Source organism: Scyliorhinus canicula, chromosome 3 (genome assembly GCF_902713615.1).
Source record: "Scyliorhinus canicula chromosome 3, sScyCan1.1, whole genome shotgun sequence".
NCBI classification, from domain to species: domain Eukaryota; kingdom Metazoa; phylum Chordata; class Chondrichthyes; order Carcharhiniformes; family Scyliorhinidae; genus Scyliorhinus; species Scyliorhinus canicula.
The window spans coordinates 34,505,121-34,526,804 of record NC_052148.1 but is presented as its reverse complement, the minus strand read 5'-3'; the positions used below and the strand labels follow the sequence as shown (position 1 = coordinate 34,526,804).

Genomic DNA, 21,684 nt, shown 5'->3' with positions numbered 1-21,684 from the left:
TGGGTTTCCTCCAGGTGCTCCGGTTTCCTCCCACAAGTCCTAAAAGACGTGCTGTTAGGTAATTTGGACATTCTGAATTCTCCCTCTGTGTACCCGAACAGGTGCCAAAGTGCGGCGACTAGAGACTTTTCACAGTGACTTCAGTGTTAACGTAAGCCGTCTTGTGACAATAAAGATTATTATTATTGAATCCTTATTGGATTTGTTAGTGACTCTTATTTTTCCGACATGAGAATGGTGACTATACTTCAAAAGTCCTGCAATGGCTTTAGAAACATACATGGAAAATAGAAGCAGGAGGAGGCCAATCAGCCCTTCAAGCCTGCTCTACCATTCATTATGATCAAGGCTGATCTTCAAGTTCAAGTGGCCTGATTCCACCTTCCCCCATATCCCTTGATCCCTTTAGCCCCAAGAGTTATACCTAATTCCTTCTTGAAATTACACAACGTTTTGGCCTCAACTACTTTCTGTGGTAGTGAATTCCACAGATTCACCACTCTCTTGATGAAGAAATTTCTCCTCACCTCATAATGGTTTATTCAAACTATGTCCTATGGTTCTGGACTCCCCCACCATTGGGAACGTTCTTTCTGAATCTACCCTGTCTAATCCTGTTAAGCCCATGTCCCAGCTCCCATCGCCTCTTCCAACTCCTCCTCTCATTGTGCTTAACATCTTCCACAAGGGCACCCTCCATCTCCATCAGTTCCTTTTAAATATCCAACACCTTCCCCTTCCCTATTTCGTCCTCCGACAGAAGCTTATCTTGCAGCACCGGAGGCGGCAATTCTGGGAAAGGTGGCACCTCTCTCCTCACTAAATCCCAAACATGCAGGTAGCTAAACTCATTCTCCTTTGGTAACTCAAACAATTCCTCCAACTCCTCCAGCCCCGCAAATTTGCCCCCATAATAAACAAGTCCCTGAAGTATCCTGGGATGGTGGGACAGTCATATGAGGAGACACTAAGTCAAGTAGGATTATATTCATTGGAGTTTAGAAGAGTGAGAGGGGATCTCATAGAAACGTACAAAATTCTCACAGGATTAGACAGGTAGATTCAGAAAGAATGTTTCCCATGGTGGCGGAGTCCAGAACTAGGGGCCATAGTTTGAGGATAAGGGGTAAACCTTTTAGGACTGAGGTGAGGAGAAATTTCTTCACCCAGAGAGTGGTGAATGTGTGGAATTCACTACCACAGAAAGTAGTCGAGGCCAAGACATTGAGTAACTTCAAGAAGGAATTAGATACAGCTCTTGGGGATAAAGGGATATGGGGAAGGCAGGATCAGGATTGAACGTGATGATCAACCATGATCATAATGAATGGTGGAGCAGGCTTAAGGGCGGAATTGCCTCCTACTGCTTCTATTTTCTATGTTTCTATTACTAAATCCCCATTAAATCGCCACACCCGGAACCTCACATCGAGTCTTGCTGGCACAAACCTATGTACATCACAAATAGTTTCCCACAACGACATATCCTCTAACCCTAAGTGCTACCTACACTGCCCCTATAGAAACTTTTACTGTCAGTTTTTATGTTCCCCGCTTGCTTACTTTCATATTGTATCTTCCTCTTCTTAATCAATCCCATGGTCCACATTTGCTGAAATTTATACAGTTCCCAATACTCAGGTCAATTGCTTTCTCTTGCTATCTTGTATGCCTCTTCTTTGAATCTATTACTATTCCTAATTTCCTTTGTAAGCCATGGTTTCCACGGTTCCCTTTCTACTCTTGCACCAAATAGGAGTAAACAACTTTGGGAGTTCCTTGAATGCCTGCCATTGCCTGCTATCCACTGCCCTTCCTTTCAGAAATATTTCCCAGTCTGTCATAGCCAGCTCATCCCTCATAATAATAGTAATCTTTATTAGAGTCACAAGTAGGCTTACATTAACACTGCACTGCACTGTGAAAATCCCATAATCGCCACACTGCTGCGCTTGTTCGGGTACACAGGGGGAGAATTCGGAATGGCAAATTCACCTAAAAACATGGCTTTCAGGCATTGTGGGAGGACATTGGAGCACCCGAAGAAAACCCACACACACACGGGGAGAACATTCAGACTCCGCACAGACGGTGACACAAGCCGGGAATCGAACCTGGGACCCTGGCACTGTGAAGCAACAGTGCTAACCACTGAAAAAATAGAAAAATTGAAAATCGCTTATTGTCATGAGTTTAGCTCACTGGGCTAAATCGCTGGCTTTTAAAGCAGACCAAGCAGGCCAGCAGCACGGTTCGATTCCCGTACCAGCCTCACTGGACAGGCGCCGGAATGTGGCAACTAGAGGCTTTTCACAATAACTTCATTGAAGCCTACTCGTGACAATAAGCGATTTTCATTTGGGAGCCCCAGTCTGTGTGATAGTTGTATCCTCTCAGTCTTTGGGAGCCCCAGTCTGTGTGATAGTTGTATCCTCTCAGTCTTTGGGAGCCCCAGTCTGTGTGATAGTTGAATCCTCTCAGTTTCGCCTCCCAGCCGAACGATGGCGCTGTGAGCGACTTTGGGATTCTCCTCGCACACCCAAGGACTATTGGATCGCAGGGGAATTTTTGTTTGCGAATAAAATTCTTGCCGGGTGAAATCTGAACCAAATGGCATGGATTGCATGAATTGTTCCAGATTCAGAAGAAAATTCCGGAATGGGGTTCTGAAAACGTTTTGAATGTGAATGGCTGATGTGTACCCAGGCGTTTTTCTGCCGGCTCACCCCCGCCCCCGGCGTCGGGAGTGGTACCGGCCACGGTGGGGGGGGGGGCCGACGTCATCAGGGGCGGGGCCAGGCGGAGGTAAACATGGATCCGGTGCTGTACGTGCTGGCGGCTGCTATCCTGGTGATCCTCATCTTCTTTGCATCGAGAATCAGAGGACGGGCGCAGAAAGGTAGGCGACTGACATCCACTGTTGGTGACAACAGGTGTGCGGTTTGGAATCGGAGGCGGGCGTGGGGCCCATCGTGACCCGGAGCCGCTTGGGTGAAGCCACCGGAGGTCCCGCCTCTGTACACCTGATTGGGTAACGGAGGACTTGTCGGCGACTTGGCGGCCAGGGACTGGTCCGCCTGGCTGTCAATCAATGGGAGGCCGACCTCTCGCCAGCGTCAAGGACCGGGGACAGTTATTTCCAATTGGGATTTTGCTTTAACTTTAATTTTCTCACCTGCTCCAAGACTCCTGTGTTGTTTGCACTCTGCTCCTTTCCTTGAGTCCCGACTTGCGAATGCGTGTGTTCCGTTATTAAATCAAATAGGTGTTTTAGGGAAGGGACAAGTCAAGAATCCAGTCCCCACCTGAGTCGAGGGGGAAGGCGGGGTGCAAATAAGTTTTTACCCTTTCCAGGTAACTTTGTGCACCCACAGCTGTGGCTGTTCGCTTTTTAATTCCCACAGCAAAATGTAAATGTGAGCCTAGTTTGAATTAATTTAAATCGGTACTTTTAATTGAAAGATTTTCACCGTAACCGTACGTTGTTGACATAGAATCCCTGTGGGGCAGAAGGCCATTCGGCCCATCAAGTCTACACCGACCCCCTAAAAGCAGCACGGTAGCACAAGTGAATAGCACTGTGGCTTCACAGCGCAAGGGTCCCCGGTTCGATTCCCCGCTGGGTCACTGTCTGTGCGGAGTCTGCACGTTCTCCCTGTGTCTGCGTGGGATTCCTCCTGGTGCTCCGGTTTCCTCCCACAGTCCAAGACGTGCAGGTTAGGTGGATTTGCCATGCTAAATTGCCCTTAGTGTCCAAAAAGGGTAGGGGGGGTTATTGGGTTATGGGGATAGGGTGGAAGTGAAGGGCTTAAGTGGGTCGGTGCAGACTCGATGGGCCGAATGGCCTCCTTCTGCACTGTATGTTCTATGTTCTAAAAGCGCACCCTAACTAGCCTCACAGCCCTGTCCCTGTAATCCCACCGAATCTTTTGGACACCAATGGACAATTTTGCATGACCATTGCAAAGCAGACACTTGCAGTGCAGACTTTTGAGTTGTTGCTGTCATGGAGAGTGGCCACCCCTACTCTCTTTGTTGTTACTGCTGCTGCTTATCTGTTTGCTGCCAGTTCCCGCTTTGTTTGGTGCTTACCTGACTGCCTAACTGGAGAAAGGAGGGTTGAAGGAGAAGAGGGTGACTATCAAGACCAGGGTGGGAGCTGAGCCCTCTGGACTGCTTATTTTCTGGGACCCTCCCGGGCTGCTGGTCTGCCCGGCCTGGTCCTTGCACCCATCAAAAACGGCCTCTCAGCAAGGATGAAGCCTCTTTCTTCTTCCATCAGGTGTGCTTGACCAAGGTGGACATGCGGAGCTGGTAGACGGTGTGTTTGCTGAGCCCCTTCCCAGGCCGCAAACTGCGCACACCAACGGCTGCTTTTGGCAGAGAGGGTGTCTGCTTTCCATTGGTGTGGTCATCCCACGTTGGGAGTGTGAACTGTGTGTTTGCTGAGTCCCTCCTTACTTTTTCTCCCATATCCTCCCATCCACCAGCTGCACAGGAGCGTCCCATTACAGGTACCAGCCATTCATGGAGCTCGACCCTCCTGTTCCGCCATCCTCCTCCTCCTGCTGTGACCATTGTTCTGTTTCCCCTTCCTTTCCTTGTTCCTCTGCTTTCCTTTGAGCTCCGAGTGGAGTATGATATAACACCCATACTCTTTTCACTTCAGCCCTCCCCCGACTATTTACAATTGCTGACACGAGTAATTCCACATCTGTGTGGGCGTAGCATATTTGCCCTCTTGGCCATTCCATCTCTGCCAGTGGCAGAGCCTTCAAACGTCACATGCGGGGCTGGTGGTCTCCTCTGCCTCCACTGCTCCCACAGCCCTGCCACTATTCCGGTTGCTCACCCGGAAGCTGGGGGTTAAGTGTTACGCTCACCTTACTATGACCTTGGAGGTGTGTGTTTGCTTAGTGGCCGGGTCCATCGGCCCCAAGGTAATTGTGGCTGCCTCTCGCATGTATGGCAAAGTCGTATTTTTTCTGAGGGCCAAGTGGTCCACCTTGTCACCTGGACCCTCTTTTTCACAGCGCAAGGGTCCCAGGTTTGATTCCAGCTTGGGTCACTGTCTGTGTGGAGTCTGCACGTCCTCCCCGTGTCTGCGTGGATTTCCTCCGGGTGCTCTGGTTTCCTCCCACAAGTCCCGAAAGACTTATTCGGTGAATTGAACATTCTGAATTCTCCCTCTGTGTACCCGACCAGGTGCCGGAATGTGGCACTAGGGGATTTTCACAGTAACTTCATTGCAGTGTGAACATAAGCCTACTTGTGACAATAAAGATGCTTATTGGGGAGACAGTGATGTGGTGGTATTTTCACTGGACTAGTAATCCAGAGACCAGTGTAATGCTCTGGGGAACTGGGTTTGAAAATCACCAGGGCAGTTGGTGGAATTTGAATTCAATAAAAATCTGGAACTAAAAGTCCAATTACGACCAAGACACCATTGTTAATTGTTGTAAAAACCCATCTGGTTCACCCTAATGCCCTTTTTTTAGGGAAGGACGTCAGCCATCCTTATCTGGTCTGGCCTACACATGACTCCAGACCCACAGCAATGTGGTTGACTCTTAAGTGTTCTCGGGGATGGGGAATAAATGCTGGCCTAGCCAGCGACGTCCATGTCCCCTGAATGAATAAAGGAAAAATTGAACGTCTGTCCCTACCTTCCTCTGGAGCTCCACATCCATCTACTTGTGGGTGTACGATCAGAGGTGGTGCCACTCCCGCGTGGTCTGAAGGTGCCCCTCGGGCACATCTACTCCTTCCGGCACCAGCTTTCCATCCGCCTGGCCTGGAAGGAGGTATCAGAAAGGGGGATTCAAAGTCTCCCATCAATTATAATCTTTATTTGTGACAAGTAGGCTTACATGAACGCTGCAGTGAAGTTGCTGTGAAAATCCCCTAAGGGGATACTTAACGTACTTTCTGGTCCGCGGATGGCGTGTGGTCCTGCGGCCATGTGAGGTTGAGTATCCTGATCCTCACGGACATGGACCATGGCTCCCCCTTCGGCTCGCTGGAAGGAAGGCGCAGGATCCGTCAGCAGCTCCTTATGCTGCATGCCAACGATGGATCCCTTGTATCGGATCCGGAGGACGTCAGGGCCCACTGCAGTCCATGTGGTGGTAGGAACACCCGCAGTTCTGTCAGGGAGGGAGTTCCAGTATTTTGACGCGGTAATAGTGAAGAAATGGCATTTTTTTTTCCAAATCAGGATGGAACTTGCATGTGGTGTTCGTTCCAGGTAGTTGAGGTCGCAAGTTTGGAAGGTGCTGGTAAAAGGTGCCTTGGTGAATTGCTGCAGTGCATCTTGTAGATGGTGGAAAAGGCTGCCACTGCACTGGTGGTGGAGGGAGTGAATGTTTATTGCGATAAATGGGATGTCGGTCAAGTGGGCTCCTTTGTCCTTCACGATGTCAAGTTTTTGTTTGTGGTGCCGCATTCATCCAGGCACGTGGAGAGTATTCCATCACACTCCTGACTTTTGCCTTGTGGATGGTGGACAGACATTGGCAAGTCACTGTGCGGAGTCTGCATGTTCTCCCAGTGTCTGCGTGGATTTCCTCCCTGCGCTCTGGTTTCCTCCCACAAGTCCCGGAAGACGTGTTTGTTAGGTGAAGTGGACATTCTGAATTATCCCTCTGTGTACCCGAACAAGCGCCAGAGTGTGACTAGGAGATTTTCACAGTAACTTCATTGCACTGTTAATGTAAGCCTACTTGTGACAATAATAAAGATTATTATTATGTCAATGGTAAGCCCCAGGATATTGATAGTGTGGGATTCAGTAATGGTGATTCCATTGAACATAAGAACCAGGAGCAGGAACAGGCTATCGGGCATCTCAAGCCTGCTCCGCTATTCAATAAGACCATGGCTGATCTTTTTGTGGACTCAGCTCCACTTACCTGCCCGCTCACCCTAATCTTTTATTCCTTTACTGTTCAAAAATCTATCTATCTTTGCCTTTAAAACATTAACGAGGTACCCTCGACTGCTTCACTGGGCAGGGAATTCTACAGATTCATGACCCTTTGGGCAAAGAAGTTCTTCCTCAACTCATCCTAAATCTGCCCCCCCCCCCCCCCCCTATTTTCAGTCTATGCCCCCTAGTTCTAGATTTACCCGCCAGTGGAAACAACCTCCCTGCTTCTATCCTATCTACTCCCTTCATAATTTTATATGTTTTGATAAGATTCCCCCTCAGTCTTCTAAATTCCAATGAGTATATTCCCAGTCTGCTTAGTCTTTCCTCATAAGCTAATCCTCCCAACTCCAGAATCAACCTAGTGAATCTCCTCTGTATCCCCTCCAGTGCCAATACATAATTTCTCAAGTAAAGAGACTAAAACTGTACACAGTAAAGTGAACATCAAGTGGCCATAGTTAGATTCTCTATTGTTGGAGATGGCCATTGCATGACACTTGTGTGGCACAAATGTTATTTTTCACTTGTCAGCCCATGACTGGGCGGCATGGCAGCACAGTGGTTAGTACTGTTGCTTCACAGAATCAGGGTCTCAGGTTCGATTCCCGGCTCGGGTCACGAGTGTGCACGTTTTCCCCGTGTCTGCTTGGGTTTCCTCCTGGAGATCCGGTTTCCCTCCACAAATCCCGAAAGACGTGCGAGTTAGGTAATTTGGACACTCTGAATTCTCCCTCAGTGTACCCAAACAGCGCTGGCATGTGACCACGCGGGGATTTTCACAGTAACTTCATTGCATTGTTAATGTAATCCTACTTGTGACAATAATAAAGATTATTATTATTCATGTCTTGCTTCATATGAACATAGATTGCTTCAGTATTAAGAACATAAGAACATAAGAACTAGGAGCAGGAGTAGGCCATCTGGCCCCTCGAGCCTGCTCCACCATTCAATGAGATCATGGCTGACCTTTTGTGGACTCAGCTCCACTTTCTGGCCCGAACACCATAACCCTTAATCCCTTTATTCTTCAAAAAACTATCTATCTTTATCTTAAAAATATTTAATGAAGGAGCCTCTACTGCTTCACTGGGCAAGGAATTCCATAGATTCACAACCCTTTGGGTGAAGCAGTTCCTCCTAAACTCAGTCCTAAATCTATTTCCTCTTATTTTGAGGCTATGTCCCCCTAGTTCTGCTTTCACCCGCCAGTGGAAACAACCTGCCCGCATCTACCCTATCTATTCCCTTCATAATTTTATATGTTTCTATAAGATCCCCCCTCATCCTTCTAAATTCCAACGAGTACAGTCCCAGTCTACTCAACCTCTCCTCATAATCCAACCCCTTCAGCTCTGGGATTAACCTAGTGAATCTCCTCTGCACACCCTCCAGCGCTAGTATGTCCTTTCTCGGGTAAGGAGACCAAAACTGAACACAATACTCCAGGTGTGGCCTCACTAACACCGTATACAATTGCAGCATAACCTCCCTAGTCTTAAACTCCATCCCTCTACCAATGAAGGACAAAATTCCATTCGCCTTCTTAATCACCTGTTGCACCTGTAAACCAACTTTTTGCGACTCATGCACTAGCACACCCAGGTCTCTCTGCACAGCAGCATGCTTTAATATTTTATCATTTAAATAATAATCCCGTTTGCTGTTATTCCTACCAAAATGGATAACCTCACATTTGTCAACATTGTATTCCATCTGCCAGACCCAAGCTCGATTCACTTAACCTATCCAAATCCCTCTGCAGACTTCCAGTATCCTCTGCACTTTTTGCTTCACCACTCATCTTAGTGTCATCTGCAAACTTGGACACATTGCCCTTGGTCCCCAACTCCAAATCATCTATGTAAATTGTGAACAATTGTGGGCCCAACACTGATCCCTGAGGGACACCACGAGCTACTGATTGCCAACCAGAGAAACACCCATTAATCACCACTCTTTGCTTTCTATTAATTAACCAATCCTCTATCCATGCTACTACTTTACCCTTAATGCCATGCATCTTTATCTTATGCAGCAACCTTTTGTGTGGCACCTTGTCAAAGGCTTTCTGGAAATCCAGATATACCACATCCATTGGCTCCCCGTTATCTACTGCACTGGTAATGTCCTCAAAAAATTCCACTAAATTAGTTAGGCACGATCTGCCCTTTATGAACCCATGCTGCGTCTGCCCAATGGGACAATTTCTATCCAGATGCCTCGCTATTTCTTCCTTGATGATAGATTCCAGCATTTTCCCTACTACTGAAGGTAAGCTCACTGGCTTATAATTACCCGCTCTTTGCCTACCTCCTTTTTTAAACAGTGGTGTCACGTTCGCTAATTTCCAATCCACTGGGACCACCCCAGAGTCTAGTGAATTTTAGTAAATTATCACTAGTGCATTTGCAATTTCCCTAACCATCTCTTTGAGCACTCTGGGATGCATTCCATCAGGGCCAGGAGACTTGTCTACCTTTAGTCCATTAACTTGCCCATCACTACCTCTCAATGTCCTCACCTGTCATAGCCTCATTTCTATCAGTCACTGGCATGTTATTTGTGTCTTCCACTGTGAAGACTGACCCAAAAAACCTGTTCAGTTCCTCAGCCATTTCCTCATCTCCCATTATCAAAACTCCCTTCTCATCCTCTAAAGTAAGAAGTCTTACAAAACCAGGTTAAAGTCCAACAGGTTTGTTTCAAAGAAAAGCTTTTGTGGCACTGCTCCTTCCTCAGGTGAGGAAGGAGCAGTGCTCCGAAAGCTCATGTTTGAAACAAACCTGTTGGACTTTAACCTGGTGTTGTAAGACTTCTTACTGTGCTCACCCCAGTCCAACGCCGGCATCTACCCATCAACCTCTAAAGGACAATATTTACCTTAGCCACTCTTTTTTGTTTTATATATTTGTAGAAACTATTACTATCTGTTTTTGTATTCTGAACAAGATTACTCTCATAATCTATTTTACGCTTCTTTATAGCTTTTTTAGTAGCTTTCTGTTGCCCCCTAAAGATTTCCCATGCCTCTAGTCTCCCACCAATCTTTGCCACTTTGTATGCTTTTTCCTTCGATTTGATACTCTCCCTTATTTCCTTAGATATCCACGGCCGATTTTCTCTCTTTCTACCGTCCTTCCTTTTGTTAGTATAAACCTTTGCTGAGCACTGTGAAAAATCGCTTTGAAGGTTCTCCACTGTTCCTCAACTGTTCCACCATAAAGTCTTTACTCCCAGTCTACTTTAGCTAGTTCTTCTCTCATCCCATTGTAATCTCCTTTGTTTAAGCACAAAACACTAGTATTTGATTTTACCTTCTCACCCTCCATCTGTATTTTAAATTCCACCATATTGTGATCGCTCCTTCCGAGAGGATCCCTAACTATGAGATCATGAATCAATCCTGTCTCATTACACAGGACAAGATCTAGGAGCGCTTGTTCCCTCGTAGGTTCCATTACATACTGTTCTAGGAAACTATCACGGATACATTCTATAAACTCCCATTCAAGGCTGCCTTGACCGACCTGGTTAAACCAGTCGACATGTAGATTAAAATCCCCCATGATAACTGATGTACCATTTTTACATGCATCATTTATTATTTTGTTTATTGCCTGCCCCACCATAACGTTACTATTTGGTGGCCTATAGACTACTCCTATCAGTGACTTTTTTGCCTTACTATTCCTGATTTCCACCTAAATGGATTCAACCTTATCCTCCTTAGCACCGATGTCATCCCTTACTATTGCCCGGATGTCATCCTTAAATAACAGAGCTACTCCACTTCCCTTACCATCCACTCTGTCCTTCCGAATAGTTTGATACCCGTGGATATTTAATTCCCAATCGTGACCATCCGTTAACCATGTTTCAGTAATGGCCACTAAATCATAGTCATTGACGATGATTTGTGCCATCAACTCATTTACTTTATTCTGAATACTACGAGCATTCAGGTAAAGTACACTTATATTGTTTTTTTTTACCTCTGTTTTGAATCTTAACATCTCCAGTTTTATTCCTTTTAGTATTACTGGGCCTATTCACTGAGCTCCCCTCAGTCACTGTACCTTGTACTGTCGCCCTTTTTGATTTTTGACTATGGCTTCTCTGCCTTACACTTTCCACCTTACTTCCTTTTGCTTCTGACCCCGTTTTACTACCTTCCAAATTCCTGCATCGGTTCCCATCCCCCTGCCACATTAGTTTAAATGCAGCCGCTCTGAGACATCCTTGGTCCTTGCACCAGGGAGGCAACATACCATCCTGGAGTCTCAATTGCGTCCGCAGAACCGCCTGTCTATTCCCCTTACGATTGAGTTCCCCCATCACTATAGCCCTGCCATTTTTCTTCCTGCCCTGCTGCGCTGCAGAGCCAGCCATGGTGCCATGAACCTTGCTGCTGCTGCCTTCCTCTGGTGAGCCATCTCCCTCAACAGTATCCAAAGCGGTATATCTGTTTTGCAGGGAGATGACCGCAGGGGACACCTGCACTGCCTTCCTACTCTTGCTCTGTCTTTTGGTCACCCATTTTCTATCTCCCTCAGTAACTTTCACCTGCGGTGTGACCAGCTCGCTAAACGTGCTATCCACGACCTCCTCAGCATCGCGGATGCTCCAAAGTGAGTTCATCCGCAGCTCCAGAGCCGTCAGGCGGTCTAACAGGAGCTGCAACTGGACGCACTTCTTGCAAGTGAAGGAGCCAGGGACAGTGGACGTGTCCCTGAGCTCCCACATCGCACACGAGGAGCATGACACGGGTATGGGATCTCCTGCTATGTCTTAAACCTTAACTTATAATTTCAAAAAAACAAAAGAAAAATAAATAAATTAGACAATGAAAAGAAAAACTTCTTACCAGTCACTTACCAGGGTTAAAATGCACCTCCTCCCCACCCAGCTTCGAATTCCCACCTAGCTTCAAATTCCCAAACTCACTCTTGGTTGTGCCTCACTCTGGCTGTGTCTTCTTTGGCTCACTGGGAGAACTCACCCAGGGTCTCAGATGCTCCCTGGTTCTCTCCCTGCAGATTAAAAGTTACAGGCCAGAAGAAAGAGAGAGAACAAAACAGTAGAGAAAAAGCACCTTCTCCCACTCTGCACTGAATTACCTCACTGCACCAAATTACTCTGGATGTGCCTCACTATTGAGTCACGAATGGTGCTGAACATTGTGCAGTCACCTGCAAACATCCCCACTTCTTACCTTATGATGGAAGAAAGGTCAATGATGAAGCAGCTGAAGATGGTTGGGCCTAGGAGACTATCCTGAACAGCCCCTGCAGTGATATCATGGGACTGAGAGGGTTGACCCCCAAAAATCACAACTATATTCCTTTTGTGCTAGATATGACTGCACCCAGTGGAGAAATTGAAATCAGTTTTGTCCATGTTTAAATCCCAGCTGTAGTGAGGTCAGGAGCTAAATGGCCCTGGCGGGATCCAGACTAAGGATCAGTAAGGTGGTTATACCTGAATACCTTTGGGCAGCACGGTAGCATTGTGGATAGCACAATCGCTTCACAGCTCCAGGGTCCAAGGTTCAATTCCGGCTTGGGTCACTGTCTGTGCGGAGTCAGCATATCCTCCCCGTGTGTGCGTGGGTTTCCTCCGGGTGCTCCGGTTTCCTCCCACAGTCCAAAGATGTGCAGGTTAGGTGGATTGGCCATGATAAATTGCCCTTAGTGTCCAAAATTGCCCTTAGTGTTGGGTGGGGTTACTGGGTTATGGGGAGAGGGTGAAGGTGTTGACCTTGGGTAGGGTGCTCTTTCCAAGAGCCGGTGCAGACTCGATGTGCTGAATGGCCTCCTTCTGCACTGTAAATTCTATGAATAATGCTATTTGATTGCACTGTCAACAACACTTTCCATCATTACTGATGATCGGGAATTGGCTGAAGTCGCAGTAATTGGCTGGGTTGGATTTGACTGGCTTTTTGTGTACAGGACATACGTGGGACTAATTTCCACATCGCTGGTAGATGCCAGTGTCATAACTGACTGGAATTGTTTTGATCAGGGTGTGTCTAGTTCAGGAGCACGTGTCTTCAGAACTATTGCTGGAATGTTGTCGGGGCCTGTAGCCTTTCCAGCATCCATTGTGTTCAGCCATTTCTTGGTGTCACGTTGAGTGAATTGAATTTGCTAAAGACTGGCATCTGTGCTGTTGGGACCGCTGGAGGAGGTCAAGATGGATCATCCAATTGACACTTGTGTCTGAAGATGTCTGCAAATACTTCAGCCATGTCTTTAGCACTGGTGTTCTAGGCTCCCCCATCATTGAACATGGGGATAAATGTGAAGCCACCTCCTCATTGCAGCAGTACTCGTATAAGCCTAGAATTTCAAAATTATAAATGATGAAGATCTTCTGGATGTGACTTGTAGTTGGAGAAAATCGTGAGTGCACACAGAAGAAAAATCTTTAATCTGTTGTGTTTGTGCATCTCCTACCTGTTGGAGTATTGGTATATAAATCTTCTGGGAATCTACCTGCCCATCTCATCAGCACATGTAGTGTTCGAGGGAGTAACTATGAAGGAAAAAACAAATTTAATCAAGTTCATGATCTGAAAATGTGATGTGGCGGTAATTTTGTAGTGGACTGTGTATATATGAATCAACTACGCAGATGTGTTTAGTTTCTTTGTGAGATTACGGTATTGCTGTCAAGGATGCACTTGGCGTTGTTCCCTGGGTTGTCCTGAGTGGTATCTTCAGCTTCAATTTCAATTTAAACTGCTACGATCCTCTTGGTGATAACACTCCTTAAAGTATCTGAATTCAAACTTGAAGTCATGCACTTAGCTTGAATTAAAACTCGAAAGGTATTCACTACTGGGTCTAATGATGCACACTATTGTAACTGTCTTGTGGAATTAATAATCTTTATTGTCACAAAGAGGCTTACAGTAACACTGCAGTGAAGTTACTGTGAAAAGCCTCTAGTCGCTACACTTTGGCAGAGGGAGAATTCAGAATGCCCAAATTACCTAACCGCAGGTCTTTCGGGACTTGTGGGAGGAAACCGGAGGAAACCCACACAGCCACGGCGAGAACACAGACAGTGACCCAAGCTGGTAATTGAATCTGGGACCCTGGTGCTATGAAGCAACAGTGCTAACCACTGTGCTACCATGTTGCCCTTAGGAACATAGTTCAGAGAAGGTTTACTAAACCAATACCAGGAATTAGCTGGTTGTATTATGAGGAAAGATTGGACAGGCTCGGCTTGTATCTGCTGGAATTGAAGAGTAAGTGACTGCTGAGGGAATTGAGAGGTTGCATTTGAAACAAATGTATTCTCTTGAGGAAGAATGTAGAACTAGGGGTAAAAACAGAAAATGCTGGATCAACAAATCGGGTCTGGCAGCATCTGTAGAAAGAGAGAAAAAGAGCAGTTGGTATGACTCCTCTTCAGAACTAAAGAGGAAGATGGAGCTAATTAGAAGGTCAGTGATTGTTGGGAGCTACGAGAGATTGCACAAAGATGTTTAGGGCACAAGACAAAGCAAGTGTTAATGGCAGTGTTGAGGACTATAGAAGGTGCTGATAGTGGTATAGAGTTAAGATAGCGGAACGTATTAATAGGAAAACAAAGATCAGTGTTCTCTGAAAGCAAACTGAAGAACAAGTGACAGATTGCCCTGTCGGGGAGAAGGCATTGTGTTGGGACAAAAAGGCTTCAAGATGGATGGGAAAGTTAAGTCTAAAGGTGTTTTACTTGTTGAGTCCAGAAGGCTGTAATGTGCCTAATCAGAAGATGAGGTGTTCCTCCAGTTTACATGGGCTTCACTGGAACATTGCAGCAGGGCATGAGAGCAAGATGGTGAGTTAAAACGCCAAGCAATGGGGAGGTCAGGATTGTGCTTGTGGACTGAGCGAAGGTGTTGTGCAAAGCAGTCACCCAGTCCATGTTTATTCTCTCCAATGCTTGGGAGCAGTGAATACAGTTGACCAAACTGAAGGAGGTACATGTGAAATGCTGCCTAACCTGAAAGAAGTGTTCGGGGCTGTGGAGTAGGAGGAGCTAAAAGGCAGCTGTTGCACCTTATGCGATTGCCTGGAAAGGGGATGAGGGGTTGGGGATGATGGAGGAGTAGACCAGGATGTCAAGTAGGGCGCAGTCCCTATGGATTGCTGACAGGTGGGGTGTGATGGGGAGATGTGTTTCATGGTGGCATCACCCTGGTGTATGCGGAAATGGTGGAGGATGATCCTTTGAATGGGGAGGCTGGCGGGATGAAAAGTGAGGTCAATGGTTCTGGGAGGGAGGGGAATGGGTGAGGGCAGCGATGCAGGAGATGGGTCAGATCAGTTGAGAGCTCTGTTAATCACAGTGGGGGGGGGGGGGGGGGGGGGAGGAATCCTTGGGTAAGAGAAAGGCAGATATGTCAGAAGCTCTATTTTTGAAGGTGGCATTATGATTTTGATTTGATTTACTGTCACATGTACCAAAATGCAGTGAAAAGTAATTTTCTGTGGCCGAGGAACATACACAGTACGTACATAGTAGACACAAGAATAATGAACAGAGAACATTGACAAATGGTACAATGACAGAACAGTGATTGGTTACAGTGCGGAACAGGGGGGCAAACAAAGCAAAGACATGAGCAAGAGCAGCATGGGGCATTGTGAATAGTGTTCTTACAGGGAACAGATCAGGCCGAGGGGAGTCATTGAGGAGTTTTGTAGCTGTGGGGACGAGTCCTGAAAGAGTCCCTGGTCATGCACTCAGATCCTGTGTGGACCAACTGGCGGAAATCTTCAACCTCTCCCTACACCGTTTCGAGGTCACTACCTGCTTCAAGAAGACCGCCATCATACCGGTGCCAAAGAAGAATCAGACAACGTGCCTCGACGACTACTGTCCGGTGGCCTTGACATCTATCAATATCAAGTGCTTCAAGGTTGGTCATGAGACCCATCAACTCCATACTCCCAGAATGCCTTGATCCACTGCAATTCGCTTCCACCACAACCGGTCCACAGCACACGCCATCTCCCTGGCCCTACACTTCCTGGAGCATGTCAACAATGTGGACTCCTATTCATGACTACAATTCGGCATTAACACCATAATCCCAGTTAAGCTCATGTGAAAACGCCAAAACCTAGGACTTAGCTCCTTGTTCTGCAACTGGATCCTCTACTTCCTGACCCATAGATCCCAATCAGTAAGGATAAACAACAAAACTCCTCCACAATAGTCCTCAATACTGGGACCTTGCAAGGCTACGGTCTTGGCCCCTACTATACTCCCTATACTCTCATGACTGTGGCAAAATTTGGCTCCAACTCCATCTACGAGTTTGCTGATGACATGACTGTCATGGGTAGGATCTCGAACAATGTGTGTCAGAATACAGGAGGGAGGTAGAAAATCTAGTGGTGTGGTGTAATGACCACAATCTCTCCCTCAACGTCAGCAAAACTAAGGAGCTGGTCATTAACCTCAAGAAGTGAAGTATCGTACATACTCCTATCTGCATCAATGGTGCCGAGGTGCAGATGGTTGACAGCTTCAAATTCCTAGGTGTGCACATCACCAGCAACAGCACTTATACTTTCTCTGGAAACTAAGAAAATTCGGCATGTTCACATTTGCACCATAGAAAGCATCTGATTTGATATGGCAACTGCTCGGCCCAAGACTGTAAGAAACTACAGAGAGTCATGAACACAGCCGAATCCATCATGCGAACCTGCTTCCCATCCATTGACTCTGTCGACACCTCCCCGCTGCCTTGGGAAAGCAGGCAGCATAATCAAAGACCCCTCTCACCTGGGTTATTCTCTCTTCCAACCTCTGCCATTGGGCAGGAGATACAAAAGTCTGAGAACACTGACTTAACAGATTCAAAAACAGCCTCTCCACTGTTACCAAACTCCTGAATGACCCTCTTATGGAATGAACTGATCTATCCACACACCTTCTCTGCTGAGTAGTACTACACTCCGTATTTTTCATCCAATGTCTGTGTCTATATATTATGTTCTATGTTATTTCATGTATGGAACGATCTGTCTGGACTGTACGCAGAACAATACTTTTCACTCTACCTCGGTGCACGTAATAATCTTTATCAGTGTCACAAGGGCAGCATGGTCGCCTTGTGGATAGCACAATTGCTTCACAGCTCCAGGGTCCGAGGTTCGATTCCGGATTGGTCGCTGTCTGTGCGGAGTCTGCACCTCCTCCTCGTGTGTGCGTGGGTTTCCTCCGGGTGCTCCGGTTTCCTCCCACAGTCCAAAGATGTGCAGGTTAGGTGGATTGGCCATGATAAATTGCCCTTAGTGCCCAAAATTGCCCTTAGTATTGGGTGGGGTTACTGGGTTATGGGGATAGGGTGGAGGTGTTGACCTTGGGTAGGGTGCTCTTTCCAAGAGCCGGTGCAGACTCGATGGGCCGAATGGCCTCCTTCTGCACTGTAAATTCTATGAATTCTATGATAAGTAGGCTTACATTAACACTGCAATGAAGTTACTGTGAAAAGCCTCTAGTTGTGACAAATCAAATTGTTTCTAATTGGAACAAGATCCGTTTTATCTGCAGTTTGGGCAGACTAACAGTCAAGTGCACAGAAGACATCTTAATAATGATAATCATTATGAGTTTCACATGTAGGGTTACGTTAACACTGCAATGAAGGGACTGTGAAAATCCCCTAGTTGCCACACTCCAGTGCCTGTTCGGCTACACTGAGGGAGAATTCAGAATGTCCAATTCACCCAACATGCATGTCTTTTGGGACTTGTGGAAGGAAACCGGAGCATCTGGAGGAAACCCACGCAGAAACGGGGAGAACGTGCAGACTTCGCACAGGTAGTGACCCAAGCCGGGAATCGATCCCGGGTCCCTGGCGCTGTGAAGCAACAGTGCTAACCACTGTGCCACCGTAAACTTCATTTACATCAGTGATCCAGCCGTTCTTTAACCCATTTGAAAGAAAAATATTTTTATTGAAGTTTTACATTTTTACACTGCACATTCATTAGAGATAGATGAGGTGATTCCAGTTTACATGTTCCTTTTCGGTATTTCCCCCCACCTCCCTTCTTTTGTTGTTTCATTGTGGGGTTGTCCGGTGTTTATCTGTGGGCAGTGCGCTCCTTCTCCTTTCGCTTGGCCTCCCTTCCCCTCTTTTCTCCTCTTCCCATCGTGTTGTCAGCCTGCTTTTGAGCATTTGTGTGGTCTTGTGTTGGTCTCTGAGTCGGCTGCCTTCTGGCCTCCACCGTTGTTCCCTCTGGTCTCTCTCCCACTGTTTTCTCTCTCTCTCTCTCTCTCTCTCTCCCTCTCCCTCTCCCTCTCCCTCTCCCTCTCCCTCTCCCTCTCCCCCTCTCTCTCTCTCTCTCTCTCTCTCTCTCTCCCTCTCCCTCTCCCTCTCCCTCTCCCTCTCCCTCTCCCTCTCCCTCTCCCTCTCCCTCTCCCTCTCCCTCTCCCTCTCCCTCTCTCTCTCTCTCTTCCCCCCCCCCCCCCCCCCCCCCACCACCCTCTCATTTCTCGTGGCTCCTGTGTGTTCTACCCCGCTCTATTAGTTGTTGACACCGAACAGGTTGGCGAATGGCCCCCACGCTTTGTGGAAGCCATCTTCAGACCCTCGGATGGTGAACTTAATCTTCTCCAGGTGAAGAAATTCCGATAGGCCTGCCAGCCACTCCGCAGCTGTGTGTGGTGCTGCTGATCGCCAGCCCAACAGAATTCTCCGGCGGGCGATTAGGGAAGCAAAGGCAAGGGCGTCAGCCCTCTTCCACATATGTTGTTCTGGCTGGTCCGAAACTCTGAAGACTGTCACTCTTCGTCACATCTCCACCCTTACCCCCACAACCTTGGACATTGCTTCAAAGAAGGCTATCCAAAACCCGACAGGCCCAGAACATGTGGGTTTGGATGGCTGGGCCCCCGGCACTGTTCACGTTTATCCTCCATCTCTGGAAAGAACCTGCTCATTCGGGTTCTTGTCAGGTGTCCTCTGTGTACCACTTATAGCTGCATGAGGCTTAACCTTGTGCTGGAGGAGGTGGAGTTCGCCCTGTTCAGGGCTTCACTCCAGAGTCCCCACCCTATTTACGTCCCTAGCTCTTCCTCCCATTTCTTTCCTAGTTCCGTCCAGTGGGGAGCGTGTCCTTTCTAAAAGTCTTCCATTTTGTCCCTGCAGTTCCCCTTTCCCAGACTGTCCACCTCCATTAACTCCTCCAACATGTTGTCCCTTGGGGCCCTGAGTACCTTGCTGTCTCCTTGCGGAGAAAGTTTTTGACTTGCAGATGTCGAGTTCCTGTCCGTTCAGTAGTTCCAGTCTCTTCATCAGTTCCTCTAGGGTCGCTAGTCTGTGCCCCGTGTAAAACTCCCTAACCATCGGTGTCCCCTGTCCTGTCTCCGCCTCTTAAAGGTGGCGTATAGCATGGCTGGTGGAAACTTGTGGTTGCCGCAGATGGGATGCTGTGGTGGACGCCTCGGTCAGTGCGGGCGAGGGCCCGGAGGATTGTTCTGGTGCAGGAGGACTCCATCCTCACTCATTCCGTATTCGGTTCCTTTAACCATCCCCATACTCTCTCAGCTGTGGCTGCCAAGTGGTAAGGTTCACGTGGGCCAGGTCTCCCATGCTTCTTCTCCTTTGTCGTACAGTTTTTGGGATTCTTGGATTTTTCCCTCCCCACACGAACGCCATAACCATTTTGTCTATTGCTTGGAAAAATGCCTTGGGGATGTAGATCAGTATGGATCTGAAGAGGAACCAGGGCAGTACGTTCGTCTTGATTGCTGCACCTTTCCCGCCAGGGAAAGGGGGAGTGCATCCCATCTCAGTCGGTCCTTTTTTTACTTCCCCAGATTGGTCAAGTCCCACTTGTGGATCCATATCCACATAAGGCCTATCTGGATCCCAGGTAGCGGAATTTGCTTTGGGCTATTTTAAATGGTAGACCATCCAGCTTTGCCCTCTTCCTCTCTGGTTCACCGGGAATACTTTGCTCTTGCCCCGGTTGATTTTGTAGCCCAAGAAGGCTCCAAACTCTCCCAGGGGCTTTGTGATTTTCTTCATGCTGTCTTGTGGTTTCTAGATGTAGAGAAGCAGATCATTCGCATTGAGTGAGACTTTGCTCTCTGCCTCTTCTTCGGATTCCCCCTAGCCTCCAATTGCCAGGATGAACAAGAGCAGGGGACAGCCTTGTGCACTCCGTGCAGCTGGAAGTAATCAGAGCTGGTGGTGTTGGTCCAAATGTTTGCTTTGGGGGGGGGGGGTTGGCGTTGTACAGGAGTTTCTCCAATGAGGTGAACACTGTCCCTAGCCCAAATCGCTCCAGTAGCTCAATGAGGTACTTCCACTCGACTCTGTCGAAGGACTTCTCTGCGCCCAGGGAGCCGTCACCTCTGGTGTTCTCCCTGTCTGGGGTCAGTATCACATTCATCAGCCGTCTGATGTTTGCAGTTAGCTGTCTACCCTTAACAACGACCTCTGGCATGCAGTTCCCCAGTCGTTTGAGTATTTTCACATCCAAATTGAGCAGCAAAGTAGGTGTGCATGATCTGCATTCCATTGGGTCTTTATCTTTTTTGGGTGTCAGCGATATGGTGGCCTGTGTTAGGTTTGGAGGCAGGGTGCCCCTCATTAGTGAGTCTGCGAACATCTCCCCCAGGTGCAGGGCGAGTGCTGGTGCGAACGTTTTGTAAAAGTCCACCGGGAACACATCTGGTCTCGGCGCCTTCCCCACCTGCATGGAGTTGATGCTCTCCATGGCCTCTCCTAGTCCTATTGGTGCTTCCAGCTCCCTCCATCTATCATCCCCCACGACTAGCATGTGCAGTCCATCGAGGAACCGTTTAATCCCTGAGTCCCTGTCGGGGGCCTCGGAGGTGTACAGTCCCGGTAGAAGGCCTCGAACGCTTCATTGACTTTTTTTGGTTTGGGTCCCAGTCTGCCTCTACTATCCTTCACCTGCGTAATTTCCCTCCTGGCTGCCTGCTTTCTCAGCTGGGGAGCCTGCCGGCGGCTAGACTTCTCTCCTGTGTTCACGGTAAGTTGGTACATTGCTTTCCTGGTGGATGGCAGGTTAAATCCATTTGTAGCTTTTTCTTCTCTGGCAGAAGCTCTACGGTTGGGGCCTCTGAGTATCTTCTGTCAACTTCCAGTATGGAGTCGATCCTAACCGCCCTCTCTTCCCAATCTCTACAAGCCTTGTAGGCAATACTTTCTCCCCTGATCACGGCCTTCAGTGCCTCCCAGAACTTGGAAGGTGAGCCTTCCCGGTTCCAGTTGTTTGTAATATACTCGCCTATGGCCTTTGATGTTTTCTGACCTTGTCGGCCAAGTGGGTCATGTCCAACCTCCATGTGGGGTGTTGGGCATGGCACGTCTCCAACCTCACATCCATGTAATGTGGAGCGTGGTTGGAGATTACGATTTTTTAAAGCCATTTGAGTGAAATTACTAACTTACTTCCAGGTAGGTGTCAGCTTTGACTCATTTGGTAGCATTTTTGCCATGAGTCACAAGGTTTGAGTTTCTGTCTCACTCTGGGACTTGAGCACAAAAATTAAGGCTGACATTCCAGTGCAATACTGAGAGAGTGTTACACTGTCTGGTCAACAGGTGGCCACATGCCGCTCATCTTGGTTCTGAGTGCGGCCCATGGGGGATTTTCACAGCAACTTCATTGCAGTGTTAATGTGAGCCTACTTATGATAAAATATTTCTATTTTTGTTGACCATTGCCCACATGCAGGGTTGCCACATTCCACTG

The 21,684-nt window shown here is 47.6% G+C and overlaps 1 protein-coding gene across 2 annotated transcripts in view; it reads left to right on the top strand.

The window, feature by feature from the left end:
- The first annotated feature begins 2,740 nt into the window (after positions 1-2,740).
- The window catches only part of LOC119963897 (DDRGK domain-containing protein 1), a 134,244-nt gene continuing 115,300 nt past the window's right edge, over positions 2,741-21,684 (top strand). The window contains exon 1 of one of the 2 annotated variants that reach the window (XM_038793279.1): positions 2,741-2,899. In XM_038793279.1, coding sequence (XP_038649207.1) covers positions 2,812-2,899 — 88 coding nt within the window. In that variant the 5' untranslated portion in view covers positions 2,741-2,811. The remainder of the gene's footprint in view (positions 2,900-21,684) is intronic. The other variant, XM_038793280.1, reaches the window with a different exon arrangement.